General features: G+C 41.9%; 2 protein-coding genes across 2 annotated transcripts in view; one reads left to right on the top strand and one right to left on the bottom strand.

The window, feature by feature from the left end:
• Positions 1-545: 545 nt before the first annotated feature.
• On the top strand, positions 546-19,737 carry dhrs11 (dehydrogenase/reductase 11). Its single transcript, XM_022745893.1, has 7 exons — positions 546-883; positions 16,550-16,759; positions 17,576-17,670; positions 18,079-18,208; positions 18,379-18,471; positions 18,553-18,618; positions 18,715-19,737. Exons 1-7 carry the CDS (start codon positions 752-754, stop codon positions 18,754-18,756), a joined length of 768 nt encoding a protein of 255 aa, XP_022601614.1. The 5' UTR covers positions 546-751; the 3' UTR covers positions 18,757-19,737.
• Positions 19,738-20,439: 702 nt separating this feature from the next.
• LOC111222239 (sodium- and chloride-dependent GABA transporter ine-like) overlaps positions 20,440-24,480 on the bottom strand; it is a 7,798-nt gene continuing 3,757 nt past the window's right edge. Inside the window, exons 8-13 of the mRNA XM_022745889.1 lie at positions 22,092-22,204; positions 21,861-22,001; positions 21,662-21,761; positions 21,101-21,201; positions 20,841-21,008; positions 20,440-20,730 (exon numbers count right to left, since the gene is read on the bottom strand). Of these exons, the coding sequence (XP_022601610.1) occupies positions 20,578-20,730; positions 20,841-21,008; positions 21,101-21,201; positions 21,662-21,761; positions 21,861-22,001; positions 22,092-22,204 (776 nt within the window). The 3' untranslated portion in view covers positions 20,440-20,577. The remainder of the gene's footprint in view (positions 20,731-20,840; positions 21,009-21,100; positions 21,202-21,661; positions 21,762-21,860; positions 22,002-22,091; positions 22,205-24,480) is intronic.

Below are 24,480 nucleotides of genomic sequence, written 5' to 3'. Positions count from 1 at the left end.
TTTATGGATATCTTACACTCTTCAATCCTATCGGACATCTAAACGATCTTAGTTAAACTCCAGCCAGAAAGGTGTTACGTAAATCCTCATATATTCTGACACAGTGGCGTCTTTAATATCTTGCCTTAAAGTAATGACTTTAAACCGTGTGTTGTTAATGTCATTGCTGTATGTTTTAATCCTTTTTTAGTTGCCACTTTTATTTGATGACGAAACCCTTTTAAAGCTCAAATGTGTTTGACTGCCATTTTAGCACAAAATAATCTCAGTAAAGCTTTACTTCTATAAATAACGCAGTAGCTGTCAAAACTAGCGTTTACTCGTTTACAGGTGCAGTTTCGTAACATTTTCCGACTAAAAGCTTTGATTACGGGGAACACGTGAAGGCAACATGCCAAACACGTACATGTTTATTATGTTTTATTCCAGTAGGTGGCGGCAGATAACCGCTCCAAGCCCGAGGGCTCAAAAAGAGAGTGGGAGGTGAAGTGAACCAAACATTACACGCTCCGAGGCTCTTCATATTTCATCCAGAGGAGCGCATGGATCCGAGCTTACGTACACTGGTCGCCGCTGTACTGGATGCTGCACAGATTGAGACAGGAGGTTGTAGCTGCCGCATCCCTCCATTTAAATAAATCGCACACAATAGTGACCGCTGCAGCTGTGACAGTTTGAACTAAGCAGACCGACGCACGGCCACAGGAGCTGTTGTTTCGTGTACAGTGCCGGTGTAGACAGTGCGGTGGAGATGGAGCGGTGGAAAGGCAGAGTGGCCCTGGTGACCGGAGCCTCGGTGGGGATTGGAGCGGCTACAGCCCGGGCACTGGTCCAGCAAGGCATGAGGGTTGTCGGCTGTGCCAGGAATGTCGACAAAATAGAGGTTGGCAATTTAATTTAATGTCATTAACGGACGTGAGTTGAGTCGCTCCGACACACAGGAGAAGCTAGCAACAACAAACTAGCTAACTAACGTTAACCGCTAGCTAACATTAGCTTTACAACTTCAGCTAGAAACCTTTAGCCCCTACATTGGGACGTTATTTGTGAAATGTGGCTAAGGCAGCCGTTGTAACTCTGTTTGTTGAAATTAACAAGTCAGGCATTAAAGATGAAGTGCCTCATTATTCCTAATAATATAAGGATGATATGTATTAATAATATTTTATCTAAAATAACCAGAATGTTTAAACAATGGCATCATGAGAGGTATAAACTACAGTTAAATCACGACAAGATACTGTTACCCACTTTCCATGTGAATATTACAGGGATGTTATTTTACCTGGTTTTATTATATTCAACAATGACAAGATATGTGATGACACACAGTTCCTCCCACAAAATGAGGCAGTAATGATTCTCCTACACACACACACACACACACACACACACACCTACCTCTAATCTGCAATAATCTCTATTATTAATCCTTGCTGCAAAAAAAAAAAAAACTTTCTTTTGGTTGACCTACTGCAGTTAGGTCAGAGTTCAGGGGCGGCTGTTTACACAGCTCTAAGTTATTCAGTGTGTCTGCCAAATGACACCGGAGCAATGAAGATACTGTACCTGCTAACAACTGGCTGTTGTGTGGGCCAGTAAATAGTAGGTCAACTTGTCAACCCCTAATTCACCCATTGCCAGTGTTGGTAATACACCTGCTCAGGTTGAGTCAACTTACCTCACCACAGCTCCCTAAGAGGAGGTGTTAGTGGATGCCCATGGGCCAGCAGAGTCAGGGTGGGACGCTGTAAATAAAGTGTTGTCTACAGTGTATAAGATCACAGCTTTCAGCCTCTCAACCAATAGACAACAAACCTACATTTCTACCTTATGTAACCAGGTGATATTTTCTGCAACAACCCAAGTCACGTAAATCTCAGTTTACAAACTGTTCCGCTGTTATACTCCTTTTTATTTTATTTTATTTTTTTCTTCACCTGTGATATTCACTTGATCTGATAAACGTATCACATTTTTTAGGTCAATTCTCAATTAGCTGTATCACAGAGGTCTTAATATATCACAGCCACTACGATAAGAATTCTACATATTATTTTTAAGCCCTGTTCTCCTCGTCATTCTGGAAGTATTTGGTGTCAGTCGTGACTATGGATGAACTGCATGCAAATTTTTTAGCCACATTTTGAACATGTTAAGTTGTTGTAACTCAACTTTTGTGACACACACACACACACTGACACAAAGACTTTAATGGAGTATAACTTGAAGGTAGATGGCTCCTCCAGGGCAGATGTCAGTGGCCCCACCCTATTAGCTGTTGTCTAACCATAAGCCATAAGGCACTGACTGCACCTTGCTTATCTTGTCAGCCAATAATTAAGCCTCACTCTCCTCACTCCACAGTTGTCCTAGCTTCTAGCACTGGGCTGCAGAATGTCTACTACAGCTATGTTTAGCCCCCTTTTATGCAACTAATGTGTTTTTCATAAAGCAGAGTAGTGGAGCTTCACATGCCTCAGGTTGTTAACAACTCTGTCATATTTTAATATTCAGTTATTGTAGTGTAGAGTGTTGCCTAAGTACATTCACATGTGTACAAGTCACACTACTGTGAATAGTACAACATGTGATATTTTATGGTAGCAGTCACATAAATGATGTCTTTTTTCCAACATTTAGCTTCCCACCCCCCTAATGTACTTAGCCGTTATTCATTAGAGGAGTTCTTATTCGTTTTATACAGTTTTTAAAATTGATATGAAGTGAATTGTAAGTGGTAATTGTAACTAACTTGGAACTGGGAAAGAGATTTAGCTGAAGAGATGAATAAGGTGCAGTACGTCTTACTGTGGTTCACTGTTGATGTTAAGAGCTGTGGCAAAAGCAATTGCCTTCTGGTTCTTAATATCAGTGTGATACCATGTTATGTTAAACTTTATGACCTGCGACATTTCTGTGTCAAGCTGTTTACAAAAGTAAGGAATGGGGTTTAGTAAGTTAAATTCCTCATCTCAACCTTTTCTCCCTATAGTGTGCTATTCACTATTATTGATTCATCATTATGAGTTAATCTGATCGTAATTTTTATTTCAGTTAGTCTCTGAAATGTCAAATAATTGTGAAAATGCCCATCAGAACATCTTGTTTAGTCAGAGAACCTGAAACCAGAAAAAGCCAACATTTTTTTGGCTCTTTTTAAACTTAAGAAGGACTGAAACAATTAGTCGTTTGTTGATATAGTTGCTGATTATTTTTATGTCAACCAGCTAATCGATTAAACAACTAATTGTTTCAACTCCATAATAGTACTGTGGCTTTTCGACTCATTTCTACTGCTGCAGTTTACAGTTTGCATTGACATAGCTGGAATAACAATAACAGAGTGAAACTTGAAAAGAGAATAGGAGCAACATCTGTTTCAGGAATCCTGCTGATGATGGTATTATAAAAACATAGACAGGCGTGTGTGTTATTTCAAAGTTCAGCTGCTTTTTTTTGCTAGTGATTTAAAAAAATATTTTTTTTCCGTATTTCATATAGGTCTTGTTTTTCTAATGCAAGTATTTTCCCCACCTTAATTATACATACACACACACACACACACACATACATACATACATACAGACATACATACACACACACACACACACACACGCTCATACATGCACACAGTGGGTGTGAATTGCACAATAGATAGCCTCCCTCCATTCATACTCTGGTCACATGATCCTTCCTGTCAATAGTTAACTGCTGCAGCTCGTTTCAGCCCTTGTCTGTGACTTGTGCAAGACTAAAACAAGGTCATAACATGTAAATTCTTAATAGAGCTTTTACATACAAATGTCAGTCAGCATTAAAGAGCTGACCACATCACAGCCGGAGCAATCTTACCTGCTCTTTATGATGGTTTACAGCACGTGAAACCAAAGCTTTGATTCAGCCAAGTGTTTGGTCAAACTACAAATAGAGATCAGGTTGTATAGAGTGACAGGTTTCCATCTCTTCTTTTCTATGACAGATTTCGTCACTTGTAAAAAACCTTAGAGAGATGTCTGTGCGAGTTGAGGGACAAAGCCAGTATTGTGCTCTCTCTGCTGTGTAAGCTGGGTTCTTGCTGTAGTTGTGCCAAGCCTTGCATGCTGCTAGTGGGGGATGCAAATGTCCATCACTAAGTAATTGTTCTTGACTTCCCTTTTGGTGTTTATTTTTTACTTGGGGGGGGGGGACAGTTTTTATGGTCAGATTTTCCAACAGCGATGTTCTCACCTCATAGTTGACCAGATAAAACGGCGATGAAAAGGAGACATGTATTCAGATGTTACAGGTTTCTGTTTTTCTCTGTAAATAAAACCCACAGAGCGAGGGGATTGGAGAGTACTGGCAGCAGTATTGTTTTGTTGTCTGTGAGACTATGTAGTAGGCAGAGGGGGAGCAGCGGCGAGCTGGGGGGGGGGGCGTGTGGTCACCATGGGCTCTGTGCAGGAATGGAGATGGCAAGGCTGCATCCAAGTAGCAGCAACAGACACAGCACAGCTTCTCATTAACTCTTGTGAAACCCTCCTGAACCAGAGGGAAGAAGCTTTTATTTAGCTGGGAGAAAAATCTGTTCACGGTGCACACAATGTGTTTATTCTTCGAGGTTAGAAAAAGGTTAAAAGTGGCCTCTGAGCTCAGGACAGTGCGGTCCATAAACTGTGCCATTGAGAGCCATATGTGTCCACGTGATCCGTACAAGCACTGCAGCATCTGAGCGGTGAGATGGTGGCGAGGAGGGATATAATCAAACAGAAGGAGCATCTAGAAAACCCTGTCTGCATGTCGTGAGATTGCTGCCATATCAGAAGGATTTAAAGTCTGAGCTGATGTCGGACTGTGAGGAAGAAGAGGACATGTTGTTACTGACTGAATAAGGCTTCTTTTTTTTTTTCGAAGGCGCTCTGGCCCACAGAGCCCGTATCTGTGGGTTTGAGGTATCTGCTTACCTAGCACAATGTGATGCAGTAGTAAATATACGGTTATGGGAGTATGAACCTCTGCTGCTGATCACCACAGCTCTAATAATGCTATAGCTAAATAGTGTTAGGTCACACTGAACTTGACCTCTTTGATTCAAAATTAATTTTTGTGCCAAATTTGAAGAAGTTTCATCAAGGCGTTGCTGAGATATCGCGTCCATGAGAACAAAAATATTAGATTTAAGACTACTATTCATTTGTTTTATTTTACTACATTTGGCTGAGACTTTCCGTACTGGTAGAACACCTACCACAAAAATAGATCAGTGATTTTATATTTATTTGCCAAACTTGGTGAGTTGTAATGAAATGTATCTGCTGTCTGAATCTCCCATAACTAGGCTGCTAATATGAGTTGTATGTAGCTTGTAAATGTAAGATAAGAATAAGTAAAATTTTTATGTATTTGCATTATGTGCAGGTCAGGGCTGCTGTAGAGGAGATTAGTGTCAGTGCTGCTGTTGCTCTGGGGCAGGAGAGGCAGAGGTTGGGAATGGGGCGGTCTGTCACATAATCAATCAATCAATCAATCAATCAATCAATCAATCAATCATACATCTAGAATGTATAGTTTGTGTTTTTGTCCTGATTCTTCATGTTATTTTAAATAATTCATCACAAATGAACAAACGTGGTTTTGTTACGGACAGAAGGGAGGGTCACATCTCACCTAGTGCCCCTTCACTGGTTGATAAAATCATTTGACAGTATATATACTCATAGTGAATTAGCTTTATAAACAGAAGGTAGTCTCAGGCTGAATGCAAACAGAACATAGACGTCTAGATAATAAATCTGTTTGTATTCTGAGTCCATTTCAAAGTGATAAAGTGAAACTGACATTTCCTGGGTGCTTTGAGGCTTCACACAATAGAGGCATCTGTCAAAATGCAAAGCTTTGGCTGTTGCAATTTTAGATGAGATAAATTTAGCAAACATAATTTGTTGGTTTTTAGTGCTAAACAGATCGGCATACAGAGAGCTTGAGTAGAGGGAGCAGGAGATTGGGAAGAGATTCTGCGTGGGGGATGCCCAGAGAGGATAATCTATGTCAAATTATTGTGCTCAGCATTAAAGAAAAGCAGTCTGGGTAAGAACACCGAGAATACGAGGAGCATGAGTGACAGACAGATGATTTTTTTTTTTTTTTAATGGATTTCAGAAGTGATGGCCTTGGAGATTCAGCAGAGATGTGTAAAGCTGTCCACAGTTTCTAAATTGTACCCACCAAATGCTAAATGAGTGTCTCACCCATCGCTCAAAGTGGCAGCTTCTTTCAGATGATGCCATTTGAACCCTGTGGTCATATTCAGACTTGGTCACTGCAGAGCGACATCTACCAGGCTCCTGATTGGCTGCCTGTTAATGCAGCTCTGCACAAAGCAGACGCCTCTGCACTTTTTTAAACTACCCCAAGCAACTTTTATCTGAGTGAGTAAATCCTAAAATAAAGCTCAAAGCCCTTGGCAGGTGAGCCAGAAGGTTAATTTGAGACCTTGGCTGAGCAGCTTTGATTCGCTGCCCGTTCTGAAGGAGCTAAAAGGTGCTCGGTCATGCTTCACAAGCTGAGGTGACAAAACAAAACTCAGCCAGTGTCTCTGTCTACGAGTCTGAAGCTGTCTCAGCCACCTCCTGTAGGTTGTGTCTGGACAGCCCGTCTATTCACACTGAATAGATTTCACTCCAGAAAGGATTTGAAGTGGGTCAGGTCAGACAGCTTTACTCTCTTTGTCTCACATCCTCTGCCTCACTTTGTGTTTCTATCTCCTAGTTTGTGTCCTGATTCTTCTTTGTATATTTTTCTGCCTTGTTCTTCATGTCTTGTAAGTTTAGTGATGTGAAAATATACAGATAGATGGTTATTTAACCATTTCCCAAGCCCCATTTAGCCTATGTGCATTAAATATGGTATCTATGAACAGTCCAATCACTTTGTTTTAAAGTTCTGCTCTATGAGAAATCACAGCACTGCTGTCTCAACCCGCACAGTCGCTCTTCAGCTCATGGGCTTTTGTCTTACCCATGCAGAGAACTTTTCCACTGACTGCATGTTTTCCACTGGAGCTGTGAGCTGACAAAGACTTATACCTAACTAACAATCCATCATGTGTCCATGGATTCTGCTCCCAAGAGAACCCACATTAACACCAAAACAACAAATAACAACATGTTGAATCCTCCCAGAGCAGCAGTCCAGATTGTTGCAGGAAATCAGTGACACAGGTATGCAGACATACCTGTATAAGGGTGGAGATAAAATCTTGATAATTATCACACACACAAAAATCCCACAATAACAGCAACAAACAGATGAGTAATTCATTTCAGTAAATGTATCTGTTCTGCATTGTGCAGGTGAGGATTAATCCAATCACTTTCATCAGGGTAAAACTAGAATTACCTCTTCATGGTTGTATCCCTGCGCCGTAGTTGCTGTGTGAAGTCTTGAGTAATGGCTTGAGTAATGTTGTGAGGTTAGACTGACCATGACCTTTGACTTCCAAAATCTAATCGCTTCTTCCTTGAGTCCTAGTGGATGTTTGTGCCAAATTTGAAGAAGTTCTGTCATGGCGTTCCTGAGATATCGTGTCCACGAGAATAGAACGGATGAACGGACAACCTGAAAACAATATACCTCCGGCTCTTTTATTCCTCCGGTGGGAGGAATATAAAGGCACACGCAATGTTGGAAGCATAAAAGTGAATATCTGTGAGGAGAATCAAACATCTGCTTAAGACGATGAAGAGAGGTCACATAGCATCAGCATCCGATTTCTAAAGCTGGATAAATCAACCTTTCCACCGTCCCAGCAGCAGCTGCTCGTGCTTGCCTTTTATCAGTCACTTCCCCTTTATGATAAAGTATATTTTAATCAAGTGAGCATCGAGTTACTGAATCAAAAATAAATAATTTTTAATCATAAATTTAGAACCATCACAAAACTTTATTTAGGATTCAGCCCTGAACTGAAAATATCACTTGAACCTCATATTGAAGTCGTCCTGAGGAGATTTCTTGTAAACAAACTTCATACAGTGTTTCTCACCAAAACACACTGTGTGTATCCTTGAGGTCCTTCCTTATTAATGCTATTAAATATATATGTTGATATTGATATTAATCAATATAAGAGAATATTATGATATTTTTGGCCATATTGCTCAGCTCTGTGTAGACACAGATTTATGAAACAAATGTAGGTGATGCTGATTAGAAACCAGTTTATTTTACCTGTAAAATTCATCTTCACCTCTTCATTTGTTTTTGTTTTGTTTTGTTTTGTTTTTTCTGCAGTCATGTGCATGATAAAGTTGAGTTTGTAAAGCTGAATATGACGGTACAGTTGGTGGGAGACTGATGGATTGACGCCCCTGAAAAGAGCCAGTCAGTCAGAATCAGATGTCAAGATTTGAGTTTTATTCTATTTGTCTATTAGTATCAACTCAAACTCTGGTGAGGTATACCCACTCTATTCTCCGTAACTCATTAGCAAGGAGGTTTTCTCAGACCGGTATGATTGCAGTACTGTAATACAACCAGCATTGCTGCATATGAATAAAAAAAGCACTTAAATCACTTACATTTCTCAGCGCTCTCCATAAATTACTTAAAACTCTCAGGTCAGGAGTGTTTTTAATTACTGGATCACCTGGGTGTTGTACAGTTAACAGTCTGATTTGTCTAGACAGCTCAGTGACCCCTATGAGTCATTCCCCCTGCTCCACCACTGTGCTGTCCTCTCTGGGCTTGTCTTTCAAGGTGTAAGGTTTACTGGCGTTGACATTCCCTCCTGGGCCTCCTGCTATGATAGGTGGGGTGCTTCCTGTCCTGTCCTGTCCTGTTGCTGGAAAACTCCTCTCTCTCTGTGTGTGTGTGTGTGTGTGTGTGTGTGTGTGTGTGTGTGTGTGTGTGTGTGAATTAGGAGGCCTGTTGTGCAAGCGAGGAAGATGTCATGTAACTGCTAAGTGCAACTGCAGCAGCAGGCCGGCACTTGTTATTGGATCTACACTCACTGAGCACTTTTTTTAGGAACATCTGCTCCTTCATGCAATTATCTAATCAGCCAATCACGTGGCAGCAATCCAGTGTATGAAATCATGTAGATACAGGTCAGGAGCTTCAGGTAATGTTCACATCCAACATCAGAATGAAGTGAAGCTGTCATACCCAGTACAACCTTTTATTGGTTTTCCTTTTCCTTTTCCTACATTACACAAGTAACAAGTAACTCTTCAGTAATCACATATATGTTTTAAATGTATGTAACTTTACATTCACATAGTGATATGGAATGAAATGTAAAAATAAATGGTGTGGATAACACAATGTGTACCCAGGAGAACACAAGAGAAGCACATTGGTGTGTTGTGTCTTAGTCAAAACTCAAAATAAAATTGGACCACAACTTTCCACCCTCCATTTAACCCTCCTGTGATCCTAATTATAACATAACCCACTCTTTACCCGCACCCTCCCCTCTGTCTTTTTGACCCTCTCCCACAAGTCCTTAGTTCTTTTAATCTATAAAATTATAATTGGATCTTGATATAATGATTATTTGTATTCTTTTCCCCCTTTAAATATTAATACAGGAGATACAGGCATGACCATGTTGTCAGTTACTGTGTACTCCAATTTTTAGGTTATGGTCAATGTATGTGGGCAAGTGAGCTTCTGTTGGCCGAGTTGATTGGTCACATGTAGAGTAATACGTAAAGTATTACTCTATAAGAATTAGGGCTGCACAATTAATCGAGATATCAAAATCAGAATATGGTCAAGTGCAATATCCAAATCACAGGAGCTGCAGTTTATTTGTGATAAAGGTAATATGTGTCTCAACAGACCACAAATGAAGCATTGCTTCTAATAAGAATATAACCAAGGCCTAGCTTTGACAGTTGTACCATTCATAGTATTTCACTGAAATCCAGAAAACCAGCTAAATAAATAAAAATACATGTACATATTCACATTGGTTTATATAAACATACACATATAGATCCATATTCCCTACACAGTTTTGCTGTACAATCTACAATGTGGCTCTAGTTGTGATTTCACTTTTCTCTTTGCTAGAACAAGAGCTTCTGTTGCCCCAGCCTGGAATTTATTAGTATGATGTTCCTAATAAAGTGCTCAGTGGGTGTGTATTTGTAGCTGAGAGAGCTGCGTGAGAAAGAAAGCACTTTTGTGGTGAAAGGATTTTATGAATCTACAACACAAACACAAAGACAACTTGAGTTCACCCAGTTCAATATTTCCATTTGGGGTTGGGGGCTGACGAGAAAGAATGCAAATTAGACTGTTTTGGCCTCGTCAGCAGCCAAATTGGATTTGTTGCTGGGCGTTTGTTTGATATTGGAAACATTTTATGGCGACTCTACCCTCACATGCTGAATAGACCCGGTCCAGGCTGGCCCAGTTTGAAAGGTTTTCATCTTGGACCGGGTCAGATCAACACTGTCTCCATGAGACTCTCCCATGTCTGTTTTTGTAGCTCAGGACTCAAGTGATCATAAACTTAGCATACGTTACGATGTGGCTCGTAGCCGGCGTCAGGGCCGCCCTCAGCCCCTCGCTGAGAGCAAACGGCCTGAATCAGATGCAGAAAAAACACATGACATGAGATGGAGGAGGCACGTGACTGGTTCACGAGAAGGAAGCTTCACCCTTCAGCATGTTTCAACTACAAACAGCAGAAATGAAGAGCCATTTTTAAATCATCTGACGCCCATGTGAATTTATGAATAAAGGCTGCTCTCTGTAGTTCGTCTCGCACGGAGGTATTGCAAAAATGTCATCCTCACACTGTTTTTTTTCTGATTCAGAATACATATCTGCTTCTGCCTCCTCCTGCTTTTTATCACTGTGTTTGGGAAAATAACATCCAACTGCACCGGTTCCACCAGTCTGTTACACAACACCTGGCCGCCTGCTCTGTCTCTAGTCTGTCAGGATTATAAAAGCCTTCTCATTTAAGCCAAATACTGCTGCCAAACATCAGATGTCATGTACTTGTAATAATACACTGTTTTTCAGTTGACTCATCACCCAGCACTATATTTGGATTTATAGTTATTTACACTTGGGGCTGATACTTGTGACATTATATCAAATTGCAGCTCGGCGTCCCAAATTGCCCCGTGGTTATTCAATGCCTGGAACTCCCCAGAAAAGCCGAGGTCTGTCAATGAATGTAGTTACTAACAAGCAGTAATTATTTTTCTTATCTGCGTGTCTTGATTAGACTGTCCTGAGGGAAGTGCTGTAAAACCGCCCTGTTAAACCTTTAGACCTTTTAGTGGCAGTGTCTCTGTGTGTGAAGCAGAGATAATGGCACAACCATCCCTTATGCCCTGCTGCAATCCTGTTATACAGCCTGCTGTCACCTTTGACCCCTATGATTGTGCTCAGGCGAAACTTGGAATTTACGTGTTTATTTTTTATATCACAGCAGTTCAGCTGGACAATGAGTGACAGACTGAAGCATCATACCTGGATGTGTTCCTCAGACCTTTGACATTAAGTGAAGAATGGTTTTTACTCGTGTTTTTGTGGCGTGGCTTCAAACACACGATCTTAGCTCTCTGGTACAGGAAGGGTTTCTTACATTTCAGTGATTACACTTGTGAAGATAACGGCACTACATTTGTCACATGAGTCCAACAGTTTGGAAGATTGTTCCATGCAGCGGTTCTCCAGAGTAAATCATACTGAGATCTGAACCCTTATGATCAGTTTTAATGCAGTTATGCTTCAGGTTTTGTATTCTCTCTCTCTCTCCTTCTGTTTCTCTCTCTCTGGCTGCCAACCCTCCCTCCCTCCCTCCATCCCCCTCTTCCTCCCTCCGTCTGCACACTTTCTGTGATCACTGGACAACAGTCTCTGTAATGAGGATGGAAATGCATTATGACAGGCAAAATTGTTTTGTGTGTCACAGGTACTTAAGAGACAGGACGGGAAGGATGAAGAGGGGAGGGGCTACCGGCTGAATTATGGCTGCATTACATCTTTTCAATTTTTTTTTGTCTAGAGGCACAGCGCCCTAAAAACACAAGCCCTCTTTTGTCTGAGAAATCCTGAGTCGACCTGAGACAAATATAATTTCTCAGTTGTCTCTGCTCATGGCTGTCGCCTTGTACCATTGATCTGTCTCACCTCTTAAAGCGTGTCAGGCTGTATTCTTTATTAGCATCTTTATTTTTATCCCTCCCCCCCTTCTCCCTGAGCTGTTTTGCTGGTCCATTTGCACCAGTTCCACGTGAGTGGGTGAATGATTGAACATGGTGTGGGACAGTGATGTCCGTTGCATTGTGGACCTTATATAACAGCCCCCTGCAGGGGTTACAGGCCGTGACTGTAACCATGTGGGCATGTACACATATGTGTTAGAGGCTGCGTGAGTATATGTACAGCCATTAGTGTAACATGTAAAGGCTTTATGACCTGTTGTAACATTATTTGCCTTTTGAATTGTAAGAGTTTTTATCTTTCAGTGTTGGTCTTATCAAGACTGTCTGGGTAATTACAAACAGTGATTTTATTTGAGTTACAGAGGTCTGTGTGTCTCTGCAGTCTTTCATAACCATGAGACCAAACCATGTGTAACTGCAAGTCAGGTGATATGAAAACAGGTTTGTGCATTTAAATCTTTTGAATTTATTATCCAAAGAAAAACAGCATGCAGATAAATAATAATAATAAATAAGATTAGTTCACCAAATAGTGGAGAATATGAATGCTGCATTGAGAGGAATATAGTTATATAATGTCATTAGTTGATTGATCGGGTGTGTCCTGTGCAGCTTCAGGTTTATTTTGCATTTCCTCAAGGCTCATTTACAGCTGCTGCTGTGTGAGTCTGTCACTGAGAAATGTTTGTGGTTGTCTCACTGTCATTTTAGAGCCGTTTACAGGTGTGATGTTGAACATGCCAAAACCTAAAGATATGTGGTTTCAGTTTGGATTGTGATGAATGGATTGTGTGTGTGAACTGCATTTTCCAACTGTGCTGCTGCTGCTGCTGCACTTTCAGACTTGTTTGTATATCTGCAGGACCAGTATGAGGGCTGGTACTGACCGCAGCAGTACAGCTGGTGCCAGAACACACACACACACACACACACACACACACACACACACACACACACACACACACTCACACTCACACTCACACTCACACTCACAGCCTGACACTTCCTGTAGTTGGACCAGGATCACAGCCTGTTTACTCTGCTGCTCCCACTTAAGTCTTAGTAACACAACTCATTCTCTCCCTGTAACAAAAGACAGGCCTGGCTTCCTCTTTACGTTAACGTCCTCTCTGAATGAAGAGGAGCCCTCCATTAGTTTGTCTGTCTTCTTCTTCCTGCCTGAACGCCTCTCCCTCCAGGGATTCAGGCAAGTGTGAATTTAAGAGCCTCTGTGTAAAAGCAGCTCAGATACTGAGCCTGAAAGGCGATGCTGCAGCTGAACAGCACTGTGGTCACGCCTCCACAGGAAGGGAGAGCTTCACCTTTCTACAACGTGGTCATGAGTTAGTTTTAGTCCTTACAGATGAGACAAGTGTTTTTAGTGTTTGAGCATTTTGACAGCTTTATTCGAGTAATGCCTCCTCTCTGGATAATCCCAGTTAAACAGCTTAGAGGAAGAGCAGGGAAATCTGCACACCAAGTGTGAGATGTGTGCATTCACTCTGTTACGTTTTGTTAGAGAAAAAAAAAGCCACAGTGATCCCTCGATCCAATTTCATCCTGATTAGAAAAAGCAGGCTTCACAAGTATATATAGTTTCCATAAGGAGCCGCTGCAGTGGCAGTTGTGATCAGCAGATAGACTGGAGTAGCTACAGAATGTCAGACGTTTAACAGATCATCCATAACTTTTATCCACGCTGTGACAACTTTCTGCTGCTGCTTTCTTCAGTTATATTCTGGATGAAAGCTGTCATGAAGTTCCAGGTATCAGATCACGCTGCCTCTTCTCTGACGTTAGTTTTAACACTGAGCTGTGAACATGTACGTCTTTTGTTTTTGTGATTGATCCTCTTTATTGCTTTTTTCAGTTTACTAACATTTATTAAAGACATAAAAGATTCACTCATAAAAAAATATGTAAAATAAAACATAAATAAATAAAATATATAGGAGCAAAACATGCACATTCTTCAGTGTATGATACAGGCTATTAGACATCCACATTACACTTCAGACTCTTGTATGATACTTAAAGAATAGTGACGGGATCATCTCGACTTATTGCACTCAAACATGAATACATCTAGACTGTTATTAACTCTGTGGATAAGCTGCTCATGAGATGACATCTTAACCAGCTCGTCTCCATTCATTAAAACTGATTCACTCTTTTGACTTCCAATGCCTTCACACTATTCTGCTTCCTGTTATTAAAGCTGGTTTCACCCAGGAACAACTGCACCTCTGAGGGCAGATTAAATACCCAACATGCATCATGCTGAATTCACACTGAGATCTGTCTCTATTATTTTATTAATACAACTAACATTGTCTAACCAGAAATTATGCACTACTTCACATTCATATAGCATATGAGACATTGTGCTCCGGTTTTTGTTGCATCTCCAACATTTATCATCCGTCCTGAGCCTCAACCATTTTTGATGGAGTCCAATAACTGTGAATATGTTCTTCCTATCTCTACAACGTGCTACATCCTGCCTACGAGGCAAGGCTCAGGCTTCAACTGAAGGAATTTTTACAAAAAACAAAAGTCTGATTATGTCTTTAATGGGCCAGTTGTGTTGTGGACCTCAAAGAAATAGTTGTAAAATTGTGGGGTTTATGCGAATCTGTTAACAGCATGACTGAGCAGGGCTAGAGGGACCAATCCAACCCTCTCAGATACTTACCCAGGTAGATGTCTGATGTTTAATGCACGCCATGTTTGATTGACTTCAGTTTGCAATTTCCCACGTTACTCATTATGTTTTAGGTTTTTTTTTTTGGGTGTGAACTTGTTGTTTTCATCCACAGATAGGCAACAAATAAACCCTGACCTTTTTATACTTAGCTAGCTAAAAAATACAGGCTAAACAATTGAATCAGTTTTGTAAAAGTGATGGAACATCCAGCTTCTGTCACTTCTGCAAACTTAACCAAGCCTAAACATCTAAACTGATTGAATGTGACTGCTAGTGTTAAATGATCAGTTTATAATCCATTCATAAGAACATATTTGGAGCAGGACAGGTGGTGTTGATGAAGCGATACTTGAGCTCATCTGAGCAGGTGTGTCAGACAAATAAAGGTGGGAAGGTTTAGATCACTGAAAAGAAAAAAACACTCTCAGGCTCCATTTACCTCTGCTGAAGATATCTGGATATAACTTTGTTCATGTTTCAGATCAGAGAGCATCACACCAAATATGCCAAAACAAAATGTTGTCATTGTTGCACAGTAGCTTTTGTTAATGTCAAAGGTTTAGAGGGTCAGTTTTTCCTTTGGACTCAGTAAACATTTAATCCTCTCGGCTGCACAGACACTGAACACAGGCAGAGTGTGAGACGGTCTGTGCATCATCTCTGTCTGCCACCCGCCCCACCCTTTATCACCCAGGCCCCTCCTGTCTGACCGGCACCCAGGATGAGACGTCAGGTGACTGGTGCAGCTGTGCTTGGGGGGTGGGGGGGGGTGGGTTTCTGTGTCAGTTTGTATCAAACCCCACGGTGGTGGACAGCCAGCTGACCTGGTTGGAGTGACGCCCGCTCGTCCTGCTGCAGACTCAGCCCAGCTGTATCTGAAGACAGAGGCAGAGCTCCGTTCATCTGTGGTCATGACTTAGAGTTTGGAAGATGGTGGGATTTTAATTTTGTATTATCAGGAAAAAATAACACAATCAGACTGGAGTGATTGTGGTTTCACTGGTGCAGCCCTCTGCTGATGTGGTGTTGATTTTATGGCTGCACGTTCTCACTGCTTTCTCATTGTCTGAGTCGGTAGGGTGTAGGGTGGGACTCTATCTTAATTATGCTGCTGCAGGTTAATTATTTCTAGCTCTTACCCAACAGTTGGTACGTTTACATGGAGCCTATTGTTCCGGTTATAACTGGTTTAAAAGCCCTAACAGAATAAAAATGCTCCACATAAACATCTAATCAGAATAAACAGAGTAAAATATCAATCAGGTGCAGGTAGATAGTTTAATTTAGTTTAGTTGCACTTCACACAACTGTTCCATTAAATGCAACAGTCTTCAGTCAGTGACAAAATGTTTTTGTTGTTTATTTACCTGTTTGTGGTTCTTTAACTTATTTTTTATTTCTTTTTATTTACTGTATTGTTTATTTTATTTAATTCTGGGTTTTTTGCTTGTGTTTGTCTGTTTTCTTTTGTCTGGCCTACATTTATTGTCACAGACTTTAGTTATCTGTGTGTATATGTGATGAGCTGGGAGATTGACTGATTCTGTTGGAGGGATGGAACAGAACGAAGGGGGGAGGGACACTCTGTCTTAAATACCAATAAAAAAACCTTGAAAAGAACGCGGAACTTGCATGTAAAACACTGGTCTGATTTTGTGTTTTTCAGAAGCTGGCAGCAGAGTGTCAGAGCGCAGGCTACAGTGGCACACTGATCCCTTACAAGTGTGACCTGTCCAACGAGGAGGAGATCCTGTCCATGTTTTCAGCCATCAAGACGCTGCACAAGGGCGTGGACGTGTGCATCAACAATGCCGGACTGGCCCACAACGAGCCCCTGCTCAGCGGAAAGACGGAGGGCTGGAGGAACATGATCGACGTGGGTGGATCACAGACACAAAAACGTTAATGCTCAGAACTTAGACTCTGTAACGGGGATGGGGGGGGATTATCCCATCACACGTATGTTGTGTTGATTTTATGGCTGCTCTGCTCAAACAGAGGGAGGAGGAGCAGAGAGTGGAGGACTTGAGCTTGTAGAGTAAGAGCAGAAATGTTTGAATACATGGGCCTACAGCACCACACACACACACACACACACACACACACACACACACACACACACACACACACACACACACACACAGATCCTGGTCCCCTCCCCTCACTGAGGCAGCCTCAATGGCTCAGAGGAGAAGCCCTGGCACAGCGGAGGCCCACTAATGAAAGCCAGCACTATTTCTCTTGTTGGGACTTTACATTCTGATTCATTGAGCTCTTGACCACTGAAGACCCCCTGCTCTAAACTCTCTGTCTCCAGAGTCCTGCATTCGTAATGCTTGTCCATCTGTTGTCATGGCAGCCCACATGAATGTGTACAGCAGTGTATTTTTAGCCTGTGTTTAATCTGCACGCTGACCTTGTTTGGTCACTTCCCTATCTTGCCACCATGTTGGTTTTAACCTGCCGTCGATGAGTGTCAGCGCAGGAGCAGATTAGAGGCCACAACCTGGACAGGAGCAGCAGGTTCAGATGATCTAACACACTGACCCAGTGAACATCAGTCAGCCCATCTGATATTGTTATCACAGGGCATCCCTTAAATTACATTTAACAATAGAACACAATAAGGTTCTGCTAATGATTGATAGACATATGAATGGATGAATGAAGTTGCCTGTCTTCTCCTCCCCAGGTGAATGTCTTAGCCTTGTCTATCTGCACCCGTGAGGCGTACAAATCAATGAAGGAAAGGAATGTGGACGACGGCCACATCATCAACATTAACAGGTAAAACATGAAGACAGTCTCAGAGTGAATGTATAGATTAATCTGGAAATACCTCAGCCAGTTTGTTCAAGTGATGTTAATCCAGCAGGCGTTAACTAAAGCCAATCCTCAGCCCCACCTGTCCCCTGCTGCACATGCAACAAACTGATAGTGACCTTTTCCACTGGCATCATGTGGGATTAATAATAAATCTGTTGTTGAATTTTCTGGATCTGTTCATTGATTTAAATGTTTATTTTTGGACAAATAAACTTCCTGCTGTATAAATGAGACACTAGAAGCATTAAAAATAACATGGCAAGTAAGTCAGAGGCTTCATTTGGACTTGAATCACAGTTCAGATAGAAAATGCAGTTTCTATCTCATCTCCTCCTCTTCCTCCTCCTCCTCCTCCTCCTCCTCCTGCAGTATGGGGGGGCACCGAATGGTGCCAAGTGCTGATGAGCATTTCTACTGTGCCACTAAATATGCGGTGACTGCTCTGACTGAGGGGATACGGCAAGAACTCCGAGAAGCAAATACCCACATCAGAGCCACGGTCAGTCGAGTGTGCAGGTTCTTTGGCCTGTTTATTGGTAACACACTGGATCACATACATGAATCTATACAGTAGGCCTTTGCTGTGAATAAGAGACAGTGTGTTTGTGTCTGTGCATGCACGTGACAACAGTAAACAGTACATTCCTCATGCTTCTCCCTCCTCTGCAGTGTATATCTCCTGGAATAGTGGAGACTGAGTTTGCCTTCCGGCACCACAACAGTGATCCAGAGAAAGCAGCTGCAGTGTATGAGAGTATGAAAGTAAGAGCGAACAGACGTGTTTCACAACGTGAAAACAACCCTGTGCTGCTGCTTCACTAATATCATGTCTCCACGTTTCAGTGTTTGAAAGCAGAAGACATAGCCAGTGCAGTCACATTTGTCCTCAGTGCCCCTCCTCATGTCCAGGTATCTCCTTCCTCCTCTCACTTGCTCTCACACCATCACGTGTGGTTTGGTTTCTATATTGATCTGATTATTGATCTCCCGTGTTCTTGTCGTCAGATCGGAGACGTGCAGATGAGGCCAGTAGAGCAAGTGTCATAGCAGTGAACAGGAAGCTGCGGGAGGAGCAGACAGCAGCCATGGTGACTCCTTAGCGACCTCTGCTGGGCAAGGGAGGGGGGAGGGGGATAAAACAAATCAACTACAGCTGTTTTGGATCTGCAGGGATGTGGTCGAGGAGGGCTGGAGCCTTAAGGAGGCTGTGCGAGGAAATGAAGGGTGTGGACTTAGGAAACCACTACGAAAATACTACTGAATGAAGCAACCTGGTATTTGTGAATTATTGGGTCCAGTCCTGAGCGGGCCGACTCCAGACTACAGTAGGAGCAAATAACAAAGGAGAGAGTTGCTGCTGTGCTATGTGGTCATCTGCACGACCATCACTTCAGAGGGAAGAGTATGCCATTGATTGCACATGTTTTTCTGTTTTGTTTTTGTAGGTCATATGACATATCTTTTTTGAAATTAAATGGAAAGAGTAATTGCTGTTTATATTTTTTTTATATAAATATTTTAACTTTGGATCATAGGTAGATGTGGTCTCATACTCACTAACCGTAGACAAAACTGTCTCATACTCACTGTAACTAACCATTGACAGTCTGTCCAACCTGCCACCTGTACTCACCAGATGTTTTCACAAACACATCCAGTTACCTTTGTTTGGATCTGTCCAGTTCTCAGCCCCGTATAAGGAATCAGGAAAAGTATAAAAGAGAGATGCCACTGTCTGACAAGCACATGGGTTTCTATAATCCACCTTTTCGCCTGTGTAATTTCAGTTCTTCTGCACTTTTGATTCATTTCTGGGGAGTTATAAGACGGAAACACTGGCAACTCATGTAGGCGAGGAAACTAACTCAGTGCACATGTGTAAACTAGAAGTGTGTACCTTTCAGTGGAGATTTCTCATTAAATTAATAAATAAAAACCATTGCCCAAAAGTGAGTTGTTGTGTGTTGTGTTCACTAGACGTGCCGTTAACCTTAACTCGTCACTGCAGAGATGAGACAAGCTGTGGACTTGGTGACGTCTTTATTACACCTGACATGACATGACATGACCTGACATGAGAGTGGCATGACCCATGTACTCATCTGTTAACCATCAGCATGTATCATTTTCATCAGCAGTGCCCTGTTACATTTGACCTAATAAATGAGTCAGCCATGTTGAATTGGGCCAAAGTGCTTTATGTTTTTTTAAGGGAAGTGGTTCAGGAGAAAATTCAGCTGTATGATCTGTGAATATTAAATACTGGGCCTTTGTTAATTTATGAGCTAAGATGTAAGTGTTACATCTAAGTACAGTATATGAGCACAGATTTGTCGACGCTCAGACTGCAGCAGCGTACAGTACATGGCCAAAAGATGGCGCCGTTCACAAAGTCAAGTCCACAAACGAGAACAGTGAAGTGTGTTCAGTCGGAGGTGCCACTCCCTCATCCTGTGGAGCTGACAGCAGAGGAAATGCTGGCCAGATGTTGAAGATGCACACAGCAATAACAGATTCTAAACACATCTGTCGCAAAATCTTACAGCAAAAATGAACAAAACAGTCAGAACAGAAAGTTCAACAAAATCTCACAAAATTAAATTCACAGGCTTACAAAAATGTCCATTTTAAATTATCTGCATGGCAGACATGCAGCATGGCAGACATGCAGCAAAATGTTTCACAATCACGTAAATAATTCTTATACTATTTTTATACTATCTTATACTATTTTTTTTTTTACTTTTTGTTTGTTCAAGACTTAAGTCTGATGGCAAACCGTTTCTGATTAACTTGAGCTCGCCAAAAACCTGCCACTAATGGTGACACGGTGAACATAATGGTTGTGCAGAGCACAGAGGTAGGCCATCAGAGGTTTGTCTGAACGGGAGGTTTTTCAGGTCGACACATGTTGGAGCTGATGACAGCGATGACTGGACATCTGTCTTTTCCTTCCCTCTCATAATACGGCATTTTTGTCATCTTATCCAGGCCGTACGGCGTGAAAGACAGCTTCAGTTTCTGTCGGAGACATGTACCAAAAATATCAACACACAGCTTCAGTTTATATGAACATGGGTTTCCACGCAGTGACTTGAATTGGAAAAAAGCAAATGGTAAACATAGGTCACCTGCATGAACGAGCCAGGCAGCACCCACAATGTGTGAATTGCACCCAAAGGAATCCAGATGATGGAGGCCAGGGCGATGACCCACCCAACCCCCTGAGCCCAGGGAGGGAAGACATAGTCCCCATAGCGGGCCGGTCTGAACTGGATGATGGAGAAAATGAGGATAACCTGCAGGAAGAAACATTTCAATTATACTTGTGACACTTCTGAATTTAAATCCTGCTGATGTAAAAAAAAAAAAAAAAAGCCTGCTGACTCACAGTGATCAGCACAGGAGCAACTATCAGCCAACACAGCCTGAAGAAGATATTTGCTCTTTTTCCAGTCATCTCCTCCAGGTTGTCTGAAAGTCGGTTCACACCTGCAAGACAACACGTCACCTGTCAGCAAACAGCCTGTTGTATTTGGATGCTGACAGATTTTTTTTTACAGCTTTGTGGTTTTGAAAAGTGAGAGATACAACATGAAGCCTGAGAAGTGGCGAGATAAAGGTACTGTGTATCATCACATTAACCAGGAGTCCGACTCGAGTCCTGATTCCATTCCTACTCAGAAATTGGAGACGAAGACTCTGACTTTTTTTTGTTAATGGTGAATTTGTCTTTTGTGTCACAGTAAATAAACTCTCCTTAAAATGTTGACAGTTGTTACATCTGTGTTTAATGTCAACCTTTTTATATTTGTGCCAGAGTGAAGCAGACTCAGACTCAGCAGACTAATGGCGACTTGACTCACACTGGAACACTGGGGATTCGAGACTCGACTAGGACTGGAGGTTTCGTGACGCGACTACAACACTGACAGCCATTTTTTTTTCTCACCATAACTCCAACAGATGGCTATAACCTCAAAGAATGCCAGGAACATGATGGACACTATGGCGGTGTAATGGTCCATCAGCTGGAAAACGTAGATTCCCACCTGGACAGAGAGAGAGAGAGAGAGAGAGAGAGACACTCTTTAGGTGTGAGACTGAAGTTGTTGCAGTTCAGTTATAATTTGATGAGACGTCGTCTGTACCTGCATCACACAAGGAATTCCTAAAAGGCAGGCTGCACCACAAATAGCAAGAACAAACAGCTCCTTCCGCTTGAAAAATGTGATCAGGTGTTGGTAGAATTCATCCATGAGACTCGTCACCATCACTTCAACCATTGCAAACTGGCAGAAGAGGGAAAAAAAAACACCTCAGCTCTTTAGGATGAGTGAAAATAATCAGTTATTTTTCTATAGATTATCACGTCAACCTACCTCACTGTCCAGTCCGAGGCACAGCAGCATGAAGAAGAACATCACAGCCCAGAGCTGAGCCACTGGCATGTTGGCAAAGGCTTGTGGGTAAACAACGTAAACCAGTCCTGGACCTGGACACACAACATGTCAATGTATCACGACTCTCCTAGAGAATGAACTGTGATGTGAAATCATGGAAACTGTCAGAAGAAAGACCTGATGAAGATGTCATGAAGATAGAAACATAGCGCACAGATTCTTTTTAGGGATATAAATATTGGTCAGTTGTTCCACCACTTTGGTCCAGACTGAAAAGAGCTCAACATCTGGACTTACTGCTGTGAAATTCTGTACAGACCTTCATGAACGCTAACGGCAGCTTCCATACCATGAGGGTATACAGTGGGGGGAACAAGTATTTGATACACTGCCGATTTTGCAGGTTTTCCCATTTACAAAGCATGTAGAGGTCTGTAATTTTCATCATAGATACTCTTCAACTGTGAGAGACAGAATCTAAAACAAAAATCCAGAAAATCACATTGTATGATTTTTAAATAATTAATTTGCATTTTATTGCATGACATAAGTTTTTGATCACCTACCAACCACTAAGAATTCTGGCTCTCACAGACCTGGTAGTTCTTCTTTAAGAAGCCCTCCTGTTCTCCACTCATTACCTGTATTAACTGCACCTGTTTGAACTTGTTACCTGTATAAAAGACACCTGTCCACACACTCAATCAAACAGACTCCAACCTCTCCACAATGGCCAAGACCAGAGAGCTGTGTAAGGACATCAGGGATCAAATTGTAGACCTGCACAAGGCTGGGATGGGCTACAGGACCGTAGGCAAGCAGCTTGGTGAGAAGGCAACAACTGTTTGCGCAATTATTAGAAAATGGAAGAAGTTCAAGATGATGGTCAATCTCCCTCGGTCTGGGGCTCCATGCAAGATCTCACCTCGTGGGGCATCAATGATCATGAGGAAGGTGAGGGATCAGCCCAGAACTACATGGCAGGACCTGGTCAATGACCTGAAGAGAGCTGGGACCATAGTCTCAAAGAAAACCATTAGTAACACACTACGCCATCATGGATTCAAATCCTGCAGCGCACGCAAGGTCCCCCTGCTCAAGCCAGCGCATGTCCAGGCCCGTCTGAAGTTTGCCAATGACCATCTGGATGATCCAGAGGAGGAATGGGAGAAGGTCATGTGGTCTGATGAGACAAAAATAGAGCTTTTTGGTCTAAACTCCACTCGCTGTGTTTGGAGGAAGAAGAAGGATGAGTACAACCCCAAGAACACCATCCCAACCATGAAGCATGGAGGTGCAAACATCATTCTTTGGGGATGCTTTTCTGCAAAGGGGACAGGACAACTGCACCGTATTGAGGGGAGGATGGATGGGGCCATGTATCGCAAGATCTTGGCCAACAACCTCCTTCCCTCAGTAAGAGCATTGAAGATGGGTCGTGGCTGGGTCTTCCAGCATGACAATGACCCGAAACACACAGCCAGGGCAACTAAGGAGTGGCTCCGTAAGAAGCATCTCAAGGTCCTGGAGTGGCCTAGCCAGTCTCCAGACCTGAACCCAATAGAAAATCTTTGGAGGGAGCTGAAAGTCCGTATTGCCCAGCGACAGCCCCGAAACCTGAAGGATCTGGAGAAGATCTGTATGGAGGAGTGGGCCAAAATCCCTGCTGCAGTGTGTGCAAACCTGGTCAAGAACTACAGGAAACGTCTGATCTCTGTAATTGCAAACAAAGGTTTCTGTACCAAATATTAAGTTCTGTTTTTCTGATGTATCAAATACTTATGTCATGCAATAAAATGCAAATTAATTACTTAAAAATCATACAATGTGATTTTCTGGATTTTTGTTTTAGATTCCGTCACTCACAGTTGAAGAGTACCTATGATAAAAATTACAGACCTCTACATGCTTTGAAAGTGGGAAAACCTGCAAAATCGGCAGTGTATCAAATACTTGTTCTCCCCACTGTAGCAGTGTGCAATAAAGTATATGGATGATTAACATTACATGCATCGTATCAGCACGAGCTCTTTCTCTAGATGCAAAGGTCAGGTGTATCTTTAGTTTGACAGAAACGTGTCTATAACAGCAGTAAAGTGTGATTAGCTCTTGCCAACTCTGTAAGAATAAACTGAGTTTCTCCTTTACAGCATCATCATGGTTTTATTTTGCCATTATGACTCATATTTCATTGGATTGTAGCTTGGTGACTTTTCTACAGTCAGAATTATTAAATAGATTCATAAAGACGACCTGTAACAAATGTACCAGGAACAGGAGCGTTGTCTTACAGGATACTGATTTAAAAACCCTCAAACGGGTAAAATATCCTATTTTTATTGCAGTTATATTCATTTAAATGAACCGA

Source organism: Seriola dumerili, unplaced genomic scaffold (genome assembly GCF_002260705.1).
Source record: "Seriola dumerili isolate Sdu_G_001 unplaced genomic scaffold, Sdu_1.0 BDQW01000091.1, whole genome shotgun sequence".
Classification (NCBI taxonomy): Eukaryota; Metazoa; Chordata; class Actinopteri; order Carangiformes; family Carangidae; genus Seriola; species Seriola dumerili.
This window is presented reverse-complemented; position numbering and strand designations above follow the sequence as displayed.

Bases quoted from the DNA above. Each gene is read 5' to 3' on its own strand.
- dhrs11 (XM_022745893.1), top strand. From the start codon at position 752: ATGGAGCGGTGGAAAGGCAGAGTGGCCCTGGTGACCGGAGCCTCGGTG. The intron at 16,760-17,575 runs GTGGGTGGATCA...TCTCCTCCCCAG, and splicing joins GCTGGAGGAACATGATCGAC to GTGAATGTCTTAGCCTTGTC. The intron at 18,472-18,552 runs GTAAGAGCGAAC...TCCACGTTTCAG, and splicing joins CAGTGTATGAGAGTATGAAA to TGTTTGAAAGCAGAAGACAT.